This window comes from Puntigrus tetrazona, chromosome 5 (assembly GCF_018831695.1).
Source record: "Puntigrus tetrazona isolate hp1 chromosome 5, ASM1883169v1, whole genome shotgun sequence".
Classification (NCBI taxonomy): Eukaryota; Metazoa; Chordata; class Actinopteri; order Cypriniformes; family Cyprinidae; genus Puntigrus; species Puntigrus tetrazona.
In genome coordinates, this window is record NC_056703.1 from 12395091 (window position 1) to 12412340 (window position 17250).

The 17250-nt window shown below is 36.0% G+C and overlaps 1 protein-coding gene across 1 annotated transcript; it reads right to left on the reverse strand.

Annotated features, from left to right (window-relative positions):
* Nucleotides 1-1191: 1191 nt before the first annotated feature.
* On the reverse strand, nucleotides 1192-14578 carry cds2 (CDP-diacylglycerol synthase (phosphatidate cytidylyltransferase) 2). Its single transcript, XM_043239593.1, is given in 14 exon segments — nucleotides 1192-1925; nucleotides 2698-2801; nucleotides 3001-3020; nucleotides 3023-3119; nucleotides 3395-3547; nucleotides 3737-3805; nucleotides 4830-4917; nucleotides 5074-5156; nucleotides 5395-5453; nucleotides 6833-6972; nucleotides 8305-8402; nucleotides 8737-8833; nucleotides 9039-9178; nucleotides 14420-14578. Coding segments are annotated over 14 exon segments (1347 nt in total). The 5' UTR covers nucleotides 14486-14578; the 3' UTR covers nucleotides 1192-1792.
* Nucleotides 14579-17250: the final 2672 nt, after the last annotated feature.

Below are 17250 nucleotides of genomic sequence, written 5' to 3' on the forward strand. Positions count from 1 at the left end.
GGGAGAGAAAAAAAATACAATTAAAAACACTCGTTGATGGTGGTGATGAAAATACGGAGGGGCAAATATTACACGTGGATTCATGGTCATAATTCTTCGTGTGACGCTGTTTATTATTGTTATGTCACTGCTCGGCACTCCATGGCTTTATCCGTCCATCAAAATCATGTGATTAAACAAAAGCATGTTGAAGGACTACAACTCAGGTAATAAGCTGCCTGTTTATCTTTCGAGACCTGTGGGCATTTAAGAAAACATCCTAAATAAAAGGGTTAAAAACAAATTGTACATTTTTACATAAGAAAGACTAACATATTTTGACTTGCCCACCATCGATACAGTTTATCAGTTTTGTCGATACACACAGGTCTGAAAGCATGTGCTCATGGATCTTTATTGTTGAATGGCAACGGACTCTACGTACAGACTGTAAACCTGAGCCTCTTAACATCTTCATACAGCTTACTGTATAACATTTCTCCTTTAAAGCTGCTCGATGACACCCTTTAAGGTTTCATTGTGTTAAAATAAATATTGTTTATGGCACAGGTGATTATGACACGCATTTTAGGTGAAGAAAGGAGCTTAAGGAAAACACTACAGTTCTGACCATGTTTTGGTGGAGTTTACACAGCGGATGATGGTAGTAACAAAACAGATGAAACAGAATCAAAAAACAACACGGTGGTCTCATGCAGTGAACATGGTACAAAACCGGATTAATTCAAAACCAAAACAGTCAATGAGATTTTATGGCCCAGGCTGATCCTTACATGTGACACACATACACTTACACACAAAGCTCGAATAAGATTAGCTTGTAACTGCTCAGTGACAATAGAATACTAAAATCCAACTAGAAATGATAAAATTATGATTTTTAGGCCACATACAGTAATTTTTAAACATTCAGTGCAAAATGTTTGTCAGCATCTCCAAATGGTGTTTTTCAGTGCTGAGTAACAACTAATTATGATTAACTATAGACAACATTAGTTACTTCCTATTTGGCTTACAGGGACCTTTTCTTTGTAATAAACACGAAAACCACGTAATTCTAGCCTGATGTGGCCTAAACGTCCTCTCAGTAACCGAGTACTGACTCAGGTAGTACAGTATCGCAGCTGAACTGTAACAGTCACCACTGACTGGCACGTTTGATATCAATGAACACAATTCTCTTAAATGTAATGTTACAAAACCCATCACCACGGAAAAATGAATTACGGCACTCTGCAGTGAAAATACAATCTTTTTTGAAACTATGATGGCGTATGGAAACACCCGTTATCAAAAAAACAAACAAAAAGACTAGCCTGAGGTTGAAATGACAGTGTGATGAGCAGTGCATTAAAACAAAATAAAACAAACACTATAAAATATTCAGACGATCTATAGGTACAGAACATTTGTACACAAGTGGAATTGTACAGCTCGATTCACAAAGAACTGTAACAACAATGTCATCTTAATATATATATATATATATATATATATATAATATTCTTTTGTGGTGTAAGAGATAAACATAAAACATTCACAAAAATAAAAAAAGGCAAAAAACACTGATTTGTACACACACACACACACACACACTAATACACACACTCACTCTCTTTCTCGCAAACACACTGAAAATGGAATGACCCAAGATTGTAGTTCAGTTTTCTGTTGTTTCCCTTCTTATGTTCATCATCTCATCTCCCGCTTCCATACATGCCTGGATCTGCTTCTGTTGCACTCTCTGTCCTCCCTCCATTCACAGCCTGCTCCGGTGGGGTGGGCCGAAAAGCTAGGCTGCTTCTTCCAGGGCAGGGAGCAGACCTTTCTCTGTCAGATGAGCCTTGAGCGAGTTAAAGATGTGGAGCTGTTGGTCTGGTCTCAGAGCAAGAAGCTGCTGGATGACTTTAGAGGGGTTCGGCCCTCTAAATGACGAGAAAAAACAAAACACAATATTTCTATGCTCAAGACTCACACGATACGTATAAATTTGATTATAATTGTACAGGGATTTTACACATTGACATTATAAAGACATTGACAATAACAAAAAATAATTGAACAGTAACACAATAATAAAATATAAATGTACAGTCACTCAGTCATCCTCACAAAAACTCAATATAAATAAATATTACATAAAATAAACTAATAAAAATGGACACCTGTGGAATGCTGATATAATAGGCTGACATAATGATAACTATAGGCTAGGTTGCCTTTGACATCAATGAATTATATAACATTATATACAAAAAAAAACAATAGGTTGTTTCAACTTTATGCAGTGGGGTAACAAGTTATTTCAAGGTGAAACAAATATTGTTTTCTACAGTGTAGGCTATATAAATAAGTCCTGAATGTTAGTTCAGTCCTTAACGCAACCAAAAATAAATAAATAAATAAAATAAATACTATTCTTTCAAACTTCCTATTCATCAAGGTGAAATGTATCACAAATTCCACAAGACATATGTTGCGTTTTCAACATTTCTTGAGCACGATTTCTGAAGGCTCCTGAAAATTCAGCTTTGACATCACATGAATAAAATACATTAAAATACTAAACCTTAATGTTGATCAAGAACCGTTGAATGGTAATGTATGTTATATTATATTAATGGTAATGTATGTTATGATTAGAAGTTGTATACAAACCCATACATAACTGTACCGAAAATTCACTAACAGTCTTACCTGATAAAGCTGGCAATGTAAACATTTACAAATGTGGCCATAAGGTACTGACAGTCGAAGCGATCCATGATTCCTCCATGCCCTGGAATGGTGTTTGCAAAGTCCTGCAGTGATGGGGATCAGAAAGACAGAGTGAGCAGAGTTTAAAACACAGGAAACTCTTCAGCTGCACTGAAGCTCGAAATATGTCTTTCACTGTTACTGCATAGACAGACAACTTAAGCTTCCTTTTGGTAAAGATTGCTGTAGGTAATAGTGAAACCAAGACTGAAGCACTTTTCTTTTGAGATCTGATGATCCCACCTTGATTTTAAAGGCCCTTTGAAGCCGCTGGCGAAAAAGCCTCCAAAAGGTCCCATGATGGAGGCAAATGCTGACAGAGCAATGCTGTGGATCTGGAATGGGTACAGCTTTACTGTGGTCTAAGAGGAAAATGGAAAAACTGCCTTTATTTGTGTGCAATTTCAAAATACATAAAATGAATTTTCAAAAAATATCATCATCAACAAAACACAGAGTCAAGCAGGGCTGTGACAGATTCACAGAGAGTGGGAAGACAGCAGATGGCTGCTACTGGTAAACAGACACAAAGATCAGAAAAATAACAATAAGAGAGATGGAGTGGACAGACCAAGTGAGAGACATGGGGAGAAAGTGTCTAACAGACGGTGTACGTGTGTGTGTGTGTGTGTTTTACCCAGCCCGTGAGGGACTGCAATACAGGCGGCAGACCATAGTCGTGAAGCTGGAAGAGCTCAGATGGCTCACAGTCTACTGTGAAACTGTTGGAGTCATTGTTAAACTCCACAGGACACACAAAGTAGCGGTAACCTGCCATCACGTAGGACAGCTAGAGAAGAGACGAAACAAGATTTGTTATTGTTCAGACACATCGAATTAACTTAAATTAACTTATCAGCGACTTCCAAGGTGTCAATCGAGGCAATAATGATTCTTACGTCACCAAGGTTGCCAAATCTACATGAAAACATTCAGCGAAGACCAGACAAAGAACAGGAAGTGGGTTATTATTACTCACTAAGATTCCAAAAACAATAGTGGCGAAGAAACCCCCGATAAACCCCTCCCACGTCTTCTTAGGAGACAACTGCAGAGAAACAATTCTGGTATTAAGAGAACTGTGCTAAAAATAAACAACATTACACAGAGGACACTGAGAGCAGTTATTTTAGCCACACTCAAAAATGTACGAATGTTACTGCATTACACAAAAACATTAAAAAGCAACTGCTTCTTATTTTAAAGAGAGATTAATATCAAGCTTGGAGACAAATCAAAAAGAATTCTATCAGGATCTTACATCCTAAAACAGCAGTTATACAGTTTAAACATAATAACATTTGCAGATTATTTAATATAGTTTATGTGATAAAATACACATTTTAGGACATTTAACAGAACATTCAATAAAATGATTAAAGACAATACTGATCAAACGTGAAAAAACTATGAAACTTATTAGTTAACATTATAGTTAAACATTATATAACATTAAGAATGAGCATGACTTCTGCAGCATTTATTAAGCTAAGTTAATGCTAATTTCAACATTAAATAAATCATTATTAACATGAGTTAATGCATTGTGATCTAACATGAACAAATTATTGTATTTGTATGAATGAACATTAGCTAAGATGAATACTGTAATAAAAGCATTGTTCATTGTTTGTTCATGTTAGTTAATACTAACAATTACTAATACTAATACTAACAATTATTAATGTAACAAACAACACCTTATTGTAAATAACACCTTATAGCATATATAGCAAGGTTTCACAGTTTCCATAAAAACAAAATATGTGCAATTTTATAGCACAATTTTATTTTATATAAAATTCATAAATGCTTCTTGAGTGCCAAATTAGCAAACCCTGGAGTAATGATTGAAAATATAGCTTTGACAAGGAACATACAACCAAAAATAGTTTTTTTAAAATCATAATAATATTACTGTTTTACTGTAATAGAGCCTTGGTGAGTATAAAGCACTTTCAAAAACATTAAAGCATCCTTCTGAATAGTATGCCGCTAAATATTATACCACAATTTTATTATATTTCACATTTGATAAAATATTATTCAACTGGGGTGTTCAAAACACAAACCTTGATGAGAGGGGGTGCGACGAAAAAGAAGCCAAACATGTAAGCCATGATGTCATTACAGATAACACAGGAGATGGGCACAATAAACCTGTGCACACAGAAACAGATATTCTTTAACAAACTGATCAGCTACACCAGAAAAAGCAACTGTGCTGTATCTAATATTGTGGAATGACACTGGATTTAGCAGTTTAAATGTGTAAATACAGGTTTTGATTGTGGTACACAGGAGACGTCATCTTACCAGATCATCCCCTCAAACAGGTTATGAATGATTAAGTGGGACTGAGTCACCACAATAAGCAAGGTCACATGGGTCCAGCCGAACTGGGGAGAGAGAAAGACGGGATGAATAGCTCTATTCACTTCAAATCTGGAACAAAAGACACTGCTATGATATGGAAAAGATAGGAAATGTGTAAGGTCTGTGTCCAAACGCCAGAAAAAGTGACTAACGCATGGGTGTTTGTAGAACGTCTGAGAGAGTATGTCAGAGCGTGTGCACAAAAACACTCTCGAACTTATTCTATAGCCTAAACGAACATTAACACACTCACTCACTCACCATGTAGAACTGTAGGCGGTAGTGCTTTTTCACCAGGCTCAGAACAAACATGCAGAACCCTGGAAAACACACACACACACACATCTGATAAAACAGACAGTTCTAGTTCCACCAAATGCCATCCCCACATGTCTACAGGACTATTTTAGACCAGTCACACTGTCACTAATTATGTCCTGTTTGTCAGAACCAGCCAGTGGCCAAGAAAACCTGTTTAAGCCAAACCAAGACCATGTAACACTGAACAATCTGCAAGGTTTATACATGTTTTACCGTCTGCTGACAGCACATGATAAACTGAGGATCTTGTTTAACTTTACACCAATAAACAATGTTGTTACTCTTTATAAAAACATGTATACAGCAAGCTGTGCTACACAGAAAATGAAACAATTATTCTGGCACATTTCATTCAAAGACAAATAATCAATAGGGTACTCATATGCAACTTTGGTTTTCTTATTTTTATTCTTATCATACATGAATGACAAAATATGATGTCTATGAAGACCAAACAGAATTATATAACATGTAATTGTAAATCATGAATGTATAGAAGTAAATCAATGTAGTTAATATATAAATGAATATATAAATGTAAATTGTAAATGTGTAGTTATAATTCTTAATATATAAATGATTTTTTCATGCTTATTATTGACTGAATAAATTATTCATAATATAAACTACTACATAATATAATTCATGATTAATATTTATATATTACGTTTTTTTATTTATATTTAGACTTACAAGTGTATATTCAGATTCTGATTTACAAATATATATTCCCAATTTACATTTATATATTCAAAGTTTACATAATTATTTCCTGTTTTTGGTGCTTCATACATATAAACTTTTATTTAATATCAATTAATAAATATTATTTTAATTGTGCTCTTCTTATCCTGTTTATATACCCTATTTTGATCACACTGCCTATTTTGTTTGGCGTGTATTTTGTTTTCCTTTTCTTTTTTCTTGCTTCGATAAGAACCGTTTAACTATCTGTTTGTATTGTAGCTGTGATAAAATGTTAATGTGTTTTTTCAAAAATAATAAGAAAAAACATCATGACTTCTCATTTAGCTTCTGACAAAATCTGCTGTTTAGCATCCTTTTTGAAAGAGAAAAAAGAGCGAGGGGTGCACAGACAGGCATAGAGCCTAACCACATCCTGGATTACATTAACTTAACGCTCATGAAAAACCAACACCCGAAAAAATCTAAAATCATTACGTCCACATTTCAACTGGTAGCAGCAATCACATGTTGAAGACTGCATCTGATTTTGCTTTCAGCATTCTGTGTGAAACAGTAGTAGTTGTTGGACCGAGCAGTAACAGTAAGAACTATTAGTTCCCAAAGACCTTAAAGCCAGAAACATCAATGGCATATAAAAGTGGCGTGCATGAAGGAAAGATGAGGCTCTAACCTGTGAGGTACAGGGCAAAGGAAATGAAGCGGTGGTATTTGCTGAGGATGCGTAGAGGCTCCTCCCTCTGCACCAGTGTGAAGAAATAGTCTGTTACCGTTTCACCATAGAAGAAGTAGTTCACGCACAACAGGAAGTACCTGTCAAAAACCGTTAAAACTGGCAGTCAGACATTATTTTGACAAAGTCCTTTCACATCCATTCATTAATCAAAGTGCTTCAAATGGTTGTCAAAGTAATTATAATGGGCCGATTTGTTAGGAAATGCAGGAAATGGTTAGACTGTAGCTGAGCAGCAGCTCAAATAGGATCATGACCTTGGGCTACACGGAAGGACTAACAAAGAGAAATGGTTCTACTTATACCCGATTTGCCAAATATCTTATTTACAAAAGCCTAAAAATTAGTTCAAAGAAAAGTTCACCAGTTGAACCGTGGTAAATCAAGAAATGTCATACTCTGCACACAAGACAACTAATGACAATATTTCGCATTAAGCAACTAAAACCTACGTTTAGACTTATGTAACTAAATATGAGGGATGCCCAGTTCTGTTACTGGAGATCCACCCACATGCAAACTTAAAACAGTTTTATCTTTTTGATTTTGGACATGAAAATATGACATTTCTTCATAAGAGGTATTTGAAAACCTTCCCAAAGGCCTTAGGATCTCAGATTACTACTTCAGAGTTTCTACATATTGACGTTTGGCATATAGAAACCTGAAGATTTTCCAAACGTTTAAAGGATTAGTTCACCCAAAAATGAAAACTGTGTCATTAATTATTCACCCTCGTGTTGTTTCAAACCCGTAAGAACAAAAATTACGATATTTTTGAGGAAATCCGGAGCTAGTCATCAATGCAACTACCACATTCAAGACCAAAAAAAGATAGTAAGGACATTGGAAAAGGAATACTTTTTGTCTTATATTTCTTAAAAAAAAATATCTTCATTTGTGTTCTAAAAATGAACGATGGTCGAAACATGAGGGTGAGTAATTAATGATTTAAATGAATACATTTTGGGGGTTCTGGGTGAACTGTCGTGGTTAACTCAACACTAAATTCTAAAACTTTACAAATAATTCAGTGGGATTTTCACATTACTTAAACAACCTGGTGAACCTTCTCTTTCGCATCTAAAATGAACTACGCTACAGTTTGACTGTGGTCTAAACCAGAGTGAATTTCCATACCTCTATACAGCTGGTGATAGCATGTATAGCTGGACGAATAAACAAGTGCAGCACTTACTGATTTTTAAACAGAAAATGAAAGACCTGGTAAGACATTAAGACAGCCATTTTACGATAAGATGAAAGATGATGATGCTCTCTAATTACAGGCAGCGCACGGTGGGAGAGAGAGACAGAGAGAGATCTGGGGTGACAGATAATGAGAAAAGGGAGAGAGGGAGAGGCAATGAAGCGTGGAAATGAAGGTGGCAGGTGCATGTCGCGGGTCTCACCAGCTTAGTGTTCTGAACCAGGGCAGGTGGTAAGAGTGATACACGCTGTAACCAATTGTGATGATCTCATGGAAGCACTTGATCTGAACACACAACACCTGTGGAAGACGCACAAAGGACAACAATGAAAAACCAACAGGCGGCCAACTAGTTCCACCCTGAAGTGCTATTTATAGCTGCTTTTTAAAGCAAGATTCCATCCTGTGTTTTTGCTGCTCTTAACTGGCAGTCAATAACTTAAACAATCTTTTATCAGACGATATCATAAAAATACCTGCAGACCTGCATGAACATTCAGCAAAATGCTGCTGCTTAGCTGAGTAATTTAATATGCATGAATAAAAGCAACAAAGAGACAATATATTGTAGTTTTTAAGTCGTCAGTGAAAAGATCTGTTGGTGTTTACAACAGTAAGAAGAGAAAACACTCACAATCATCATCAGCACCATCGGGCCCAGGTAAATAATGATAAAGAAGAAGGAGATCATAGCCAGCGTGAGGATGCCCCTCACCCACCAGTTCTTCCATCTGCAGGAGAGGCAAACACATTAACACAAAGCATATTGGGTGGAAATATAATCTTCTTAATGCGAGCACTAAAAGCTCCAGTGGCCTTTTTATTGAATGAATACTCTGGTGTTCACAGCGACATGCCAGTAATCTGCTGTGGAAAGGGACGCTTTATACACACTTTTTTGTCTGTCATTTTAGTATGAAATTTAGGGATGCTTACCGTGAGGAAAGTCCAGAGAGGGCTTTGTTGAGAACCTCTGGTGTGTCATCGGCAGAAACGGGAACCTCAGGAACCCCAGAGTCTGATTTGGTCTCATTGTCTGAGGCTCCATCTCTCTCCTTGCCCTCTGTTTCAGAGCCCTGGAGACACAAAACACAAGAAACACAAGAAATAAACACAAGATTTAAATGTAATAAGTTGGCTCACTTGCAAAGAATTCTGAATACTAAAGCTACAGTTTGGGCTCATTAAAATCCAAAGATCAATTTCAATTCCAGAATCAAATGCAGGAATTGGATACCGTCAAATATTGTTATTTATTTATTTATTTATTTATTTTTAGGTGGTGAACCTGGCTGTTAAAAATGCATTTGACTTTTATATAGGAATCATTCATATTGGAGATTCATTCAAAACAGTGATTCATCCAGTAACTGAATGATTGATTCATAATTGTTTAGTTGCATAATATTTTTTCTTCAAAACAGTGGCTTTGGTTCAAAACCTCTATTCATTTTATCCATAACTGTGCAAACAGCTCTTAATCAAGTCCACTTTTTATGCATCTTTCTTATTTTTGTTCATGGTATTCAGCAGCAGCAGCAATTAAAAGCTTTGCGAAAAAAGACACATAATGTGCTTGATATGTAAAAGGTTTTCTTAAATCAAAATTGGAAATCAATAAGAACTGGAACTGATATAATTCGAACAACACCCAAAAAAAAGAAATAAATTGTTATTTTCAGCAAGAATGCAAAAACAAAACATTATTTACCATTGATAATGATAAGAAACATATCTGAGCAACAAACAAGCATATTAGAATGATTTCTGAAAGATCACGTGACACCAAAGACTGTAACTTCAGCTTTGGATTCACAGAAATTTTAAAGCGTTAAAATAGAAAGTGCTTAATTTAAATTGCACTCGCAACACTATTATTTTTACTGTATTTCTGAGCAAGTAAATGCAGCCATCTGTTTCTAGCAGGCCTGTGTGTCTAAGTAGCCTGTTGCACAGTTACAAACGACCTGCCTTCATCCCCATAGCAACAGGCCGTCATCATCAGATGGTCCTGCACCAGTTGGTCGAGCTGTTATTATGATTGTTCCAGAAACCTCTTTCTATCCATCTGACATAGATCATTTGGATCTGATTACAAAGAGCACCCTCAAGCTAAAGTACATTTACGGCTGACACTCATCTGACAGCAAGAGCTGGAGAGATCCAGGGTTTCCATGGAGACGGACTACATCCTGATATTCAAGACACCAGAGTTAAAAATATCCCCCCTCAAACCTCCCACCTCCTCCCCCATCTCTCAAATGCTCCGCTGACCGCAAATAGCTCACGAGGAACTGAGGACATCCCACTCTTCCTAAGAGAGACATTTTCAGTCTTCCTGCCAGGTTTGACCCACACCAGTCTCAGAGTATGAGCAACACTTCCGACGAAAATTGGCGGACGGCTGCATTAGCCATCTGGAAACGTGGAACTCCACGACAAATATAACATCAATGACAGTCTACAAAAGAGATGAGTGAAGTCAGCGTGTGTTAAATTAGTCACATTCATTAAAAGCAATGTCTGACTGTATTTGGTGTTCAGGCAGAGAAAACATATCAAACTTGCGCCAAACTTCCATTTTTGGAAAGTCATTTTTGGCTTATAGTGGTAGTTGCAGTGTATATTTAAAATGGTCACGTAAATGAATGACGAATACATGAATATATACACACTTTTGGGGAGTAACTAATTACAAAATAGGCCTAACCGTAATCTTACAGTTAATTTTTATTCAGAATATTTCGTTGATTTCTTTCCCAAATTGCATTGATGTCTAAAGTATGAGATAAGCAATGTTTCAGGAGTTTAAGGCACAGAATAGGACACATGCTTATCTCATAACTGTTCTTATTCAGGTTTATATATATGATTTAAGTTATGTTTTAATAATTGGTGTCACAGCTTTTAAATAATACCTTGTTATGTTTTTAAATCTCTATATTTAACAATCTCAAAGTAAAAAGAGGTACTGAAGTCTGATTTTGTGGTGGCTGTGCCCCCAAAATTACTATTATATAATTTAATTTAATTGCTGAAGGATTTTGAAAGTATGACAGTAATAAGCGTAGATTACTACTGATGGAAGCATTTAGAAAATCAAGAATTAATCAGTTAGAATACTTATTACAATTATTAATAAATTTATTGAAATAGCTAAACTACTTAATACATTTAAAATAGGGTACATCTGCAAAGCACCCTCCCAACACTGTATATATCCACACAGAGCAACTGAAGGCCTAAACATCCGAAAGAAAACCATAACATATTTTTTGTCAGTAAAAAGGCCGTTTAATTTCCATACACATAACACCTGTATATCCTCCTCCTAATTTCAGCTACATTCTAGTCTAACAGGTGTGTGAAATCAGACAAACAGCTACACAACCTCCTTAGACAAACATTTACAGTAGATTGGCTTTAATAAGGAGCTCACCTTAAATGTGCCAGTATCATATGCCACCAGTAAAATTTTTTGGTCAGCTGATATTTACATAACCTTATCCGGTACAAGAATTTACCTAACCCGGTGGGGTTCAACCCTGCGCCTAGAGATCAGCCGGAGATTGTCTTATTATTGGGAGACATGAGGGTCTGTATTACGTACCATTTAAAAACTTCGATCATGTCTGCCTTGATAACCAATCGCGACGAGAGTCGATGATTGTTTAGAGGTACTGTAGAAATTAAAAAAGTGCCATAAACTAAATTGCATTTTTTTTTTTGCTACGCTCTAAAAAACATGTAAATCCAAAACTATTGTTTAATGACAGGACAAGCTGATAGGCGTCAATTCATTAAATGATAAGCTGCTACCTGACGAAGACGTCCTTGCACTGAAACGGTCTTGTTTGCATGTGTCAATGTTTACGAATAGATTAAATGAAATGCACAATTACTCTTGACAAACTCATTCTAAAGGTGTAAGCCTCAAGCATCCGCGATCGCTGTTTTTCAGTGGAAAGATTATAAGCAATGTATTAGCTAAAATTTGTACGAACGCATCAAAACATGCTTAAAAATGATGCAACATAGAGTTGCGAGAGGTAGGATTTAGTTTACGGCCCTTCTCATTCATTTCTATAGTATCTTCAAACATCAACTGGCTGTTGCACAACTCTGACGTCAAGACTGGAATGTTAGCATTAGCATTTGCAATTATTCTTTTTTGGCTAAAGTTTGCAGGCTTGCCTTCCGGTGGCTTTGGTTTAGCTCCAACTTCAGCTAAACACACCTGGACCAGCTAATCAAGGTCTTGCTAGAAACTACCAGGCAGGTGTGTTGAGGCATGTCGAAGCTAAACTCTGCAGGAAAGTGGCACTCTGGAAACCATGTTCAGACACCCCTGACGTAAACCTAATCGTATCTAGGCAGATGACACAATGCTCCAAACTCATCTTCTCCATGAGCACTTAACCCTTTCCTGCTATATCAGCTTATACAATTCTGGGCAATGTTCACAACGTTGTATTGTCTTACTACTGAAAGCCTTTGAGATGGACTGAAACAACAACTGACAAGAGGGAAGCTGTAATGGCAGTAAATTTACTATTAATGCCCATGGTTTTGAAAGCAAGCCCATATGGGTGAGGTGTCCACATACTTTCGGCCATGCAGTGTACTCCATCCTAAACTCAACAGGGACATTGTGTCTTTCTCTGTTTTATTACAATGGCACAGTTCAGTCTAATGTAATAAACTCAGCAGGCCTCTCTCGCCTAACGAATGAATTCTTACAATTCTTGAACGCTCACAGCAACATATATAGAAATCTGTGTAATATCTTGGGAAATAGCGTTAAAAGTCCACTGTTTGGCGAACATTTGTTTGGAAGAACATGAGGTGAGTAAATGACGGAATTTTCATTTTGGAGAAATTATCCATTTAAAAATTAATCAAATATAATTGTATTTCATTAAAGAAAGAAAAATCTGACATGACGTGAGACTATTGTTGCTGTTGTTTTCAGAAGAAAACTCAGAGAAAGAGGAAATAAAGTAAATCTGAAATGTAATGTCTTCAATCAATGTGCAATGCACAAAAACAACAAAACGTATACTCAAATCTATATTTTGCTCTGATATATGTCTAAAGCTAAATATACAGACGCAAGGCTGGAAAAAAAAAAGTCATGACCACAAGAACATGACCGCATTCAGATCATTTGCCTGACCACTGATATTTGAATGATAGTTTAGCACATAGTTTCATTTGCATGATTAAGTAGGCCTATTAGGTCTCTGGGTTTCAAATGAAAAATATATATATATTTTTAGCATAATGTGGACACTATCATTACACTAGCAAGCATAGCTACACTTATACACGCTTGGGTTATTTTTTCATCACTTCAGCATGATGGCAGCACTGAAGATAGAAGAGGCTGTAGTCCTTATTTCGTCTTTTGAAATAAATTTATAATACAACATAACACGCAGAAGGAAGTCATACGTTGAACCTCCAAAATCGATTGACCAAAGAAAATTCTCAGAAACTATTGACCGTGTATGTTCAGAGATAAAGGCTGCGTGCAAGTCAATTTACACAATGACTCTTCACTGTACTTTTTTCAATAGCATTATCGCATTTTACTGATAAAAATTGCCTCTCTGTATCCAAAAAAAAGTGTATAAAATAAAAAAAGAGCCCAAATTTGTAAAGTATAGCATATTTCGCTATTAACTTAGAATAAGTCGTTCTAATAAGTCTTGTTTATATACTGTGGTCATGTCTAAAGGGTCATGACACTTGACACATGAATGTTGACTTACCCATCCACCCACGTCTCTCTCAGTCTTCATGTTTTTTATCTTTGTATCTACTTAGTATGAAGATCAGTCCATGCACTACGGAAATCCTCAAACTCTGCTGAAAGCACAGCTCGTCCTTAAGAGTTTAACCTCCTAAACTGAACAGAGCAGGGATTGTTCATGCCACTTAACTTTATTTCAGCAACATGGCAACTGCGAGACATACAATACGTCCTTATAGTGTTTTGTTTTGTTGGGACACACTGAGGAAACCTTCAGTACATGAGAAGAAGGACAGGAAGAACATCAGAGCCCAGATGATGCTCAGACTCCTCTAGCTCTAATCTGCTATATTACACACTCATGGACGCTAGAAAATACAATCATTTATCAAGCTAAAGCATTAAAAGCTGCTTTCTTGCTGCGACAGGACACTTTCTGGCGAGATCCAGAAACCTAACGACCTATAATCGATTTTTTTCTCTCTTCATGTATGACAGCATGTAGCTCAAATGATAGCCGTAACAACATGCATCTCTTCACATCTCTTCCTTCATTCGTTACCTTATCCTCCGAGTTCTGATGCTGCAGTTCTTTATCCGTCGCTCCTCGGTGGCGTAATTCTGTCATGGTCGACTCGATTTGTTGAAAATAAAGGCCCGATGAAGTAACAATCTTCGGGGGTTGCTGTTCGTTTTCAATGATTGTTATTGGGACGGGAAAGTGAGCTAATGCGCATGCGTGCACCTAGAGAGTGTTGATAGCGCCATCTAGTGGCCAGTGCTGGGAAGACACGAGGACAGATTAATAGGTGATCGGGGGGACATTTATTAATTTTACTAGCCTATATGTGACCATGGACTGCCAAAACCAGTCATGAGAAGCATGTGTGCATTTGTAGCAATATTCAAAAATAAATTGCATGGGTCAATCCTTTTCTTGTACGCCAATAACCACCGTTAGCATACTTTGTAATTTTCCTATAACTTATTTTTGGTTAGTAATAGGCATTGCTAAGAACTTAATTTGGACAACTTTAAAGGCTATTTTCTTTTTCTTTTTTTTTCTTTTTTTGCACCCTAAGATTTTCAAATAGTTGCATCTCGACCAGTCCTATCCTAACATTATTTTAGCTTTGAGATTATTGATTGCAAGGTTAGAGAGGGAAGGAATTTCATCTGTGCTGTATGTTGTACATAGAGCATATTTGACAATAAAGTTGACTTGACTTGACTATGTAATCTTAATCTTAATAAAATAAAATTAAAAATTAACTTTACGACTAATTTAGTGGTCCATGGTCACAAAAAAAAGCTGATTTATGTAGATTGTTAACAGCAAAAATGTAATTATTTATATATTTAAGGCAAATCATAGTAAAATATAATTAATCAGAATCATTATTCATTAAACCATTCAGGACAAACAAGCAGACTATCCTACACAGCTATTATGACAATTACCAACACACATTAATCTGCTTCCGAATTTTACATTAATGATGCCTAAAAATAGATTTTATTGAAAATAATGTATTTTATTTATAGTAGCCTACCTTGTAGTACTCAGATTATATTTTACCCTTGTACGTTAGTCTGTGTCTCAATAACTCCTTGTCATTATGTTCAATATTTTCATTTGTTTTCATTTACGTTTAAATAATGTGTATATAATAAATACTATAGACAGTTTCAACAACATAAACAAATGTTACTGCGCATGCGTGCTTTTTTGGGGGAAAAAAACCTTCCGGTAGACATCGCAGTAGAATCAATAACAACGGCTTAGTCCTTCTAAAGTAGATTATTTTTTGATAACAAGCAAAATATATTTGCTGCATAAATCAGACTGATTCATTAAAAATGCAAATTCATTCTCTGCCAGCAGGAGGTGCTTCAAGTACAAGAAATTGGGGTTTCCCTTAAAGACAAAGCAGCTCTGAGCTTACAAACTTACAAGTATACACAGACCGTTTGACAAATCAAAACGCACGTTTTCTAATGAGAATGTAGCGTTGTTTTTTAGATTAACAAGTATGTTAACTTGCCATGTTTCTTAAATATCTGCAAAGTATTTTTTTACGTTTCGGTAGTGCTAAAATCCTACACAGAGCACCTTTAAACGCACCTTTTCACGAATGCATGCTTCCGTTGGCTGCTCGTGTGATCTCAAAATAATGGCCACGATGAGGGACGACCTATCTTTAGGCGTGTAACAGTTTTAAACCTTTAAATGTTTATACATTTTTTATTGTTTTGATAAAAAAAATCATTTAGTGTACTTCTAATTTTCATTAACGTTGCGTCACCACCAAAGCGCGAAAACTTTCTACTATTTGTTGTGCCTTTGAACGTCTGTGTAGTAACAGACGCCTAGTAAGGTTCTGTGTAGTGTTTCTCTCAGACTGAGAATCTCCCCGAGTGTGCCACAGACTTTCAAACAAAGACTTAGTTGTTTGTTTTTTTTCCAAACTGCTTTTCAGCCCCTTTCAAGGAAGCAAACCAGTAACTTACCTGAGTGGTTTTGATGGATGACGTTTACAATGGCGGCAAAGAGATTACTGTCAGTGATGAATCGCAAATTGTTATTAATATGCAAATAAACATCTCTGATAGCTTTATGAGCACATTTCAATATAATAACGGCGCATATTGGCATCAGCGTTTACTGACAGAGGAACTGTTCACTTCTTAGTCATGTTGAGTTGCCTTCAGATCAAAAAAACTTTACGTGTTCTTGTTTACTTTTTTAAAAAATAGTGTTTTGCTCCGTTTAATAATTCTGAATACATATCCATGTATTTGTAACTTCAAGGCCACTGGGATAGTGGTCTGGTAGCGTCCACGTGTGGTCCTGCTTGGTACTGCAGCTAGACTTGTATTTAATTATTTACAGTATATATAGAAAACGATCTAAACATATTTAAAAAGAAAGAAAGAAATGGAAAGTTCTTGCAGATTTTGCTCTTGCATTGCATACATTAAAGTAGTTTTTTTTTTATTCATGAAAAGATAGTTTTGTGAGAATCATCCTCAGCCTTGAATTTAAAATGTTTGACATTTTAATACTTTTTCTTTTGTTATACTGGGATTTTATCAGGATGTATGCAAAAATGTTTGGATGTGGTGCCCCACCTACAATATTTGCCACAAGCCACCACTGTTAAAAAATCAAATGGATGTGGACTGTGGATATAGGTAGATATATTAGTAGCCTAACAACAGCAGCCAGAAAAACGTATTGTCAAAAGGCCTCCTGAAATATTAGAAACATTTAAAGAAGACAACATAAAGTAATACAGACGGTAGCGAAAATAGGCACAGAAATTACAATTTTTGTTATTAATCGATGTGTTGAAAATGTCAAATAATGTCAGCATATTAGACAGATAGATG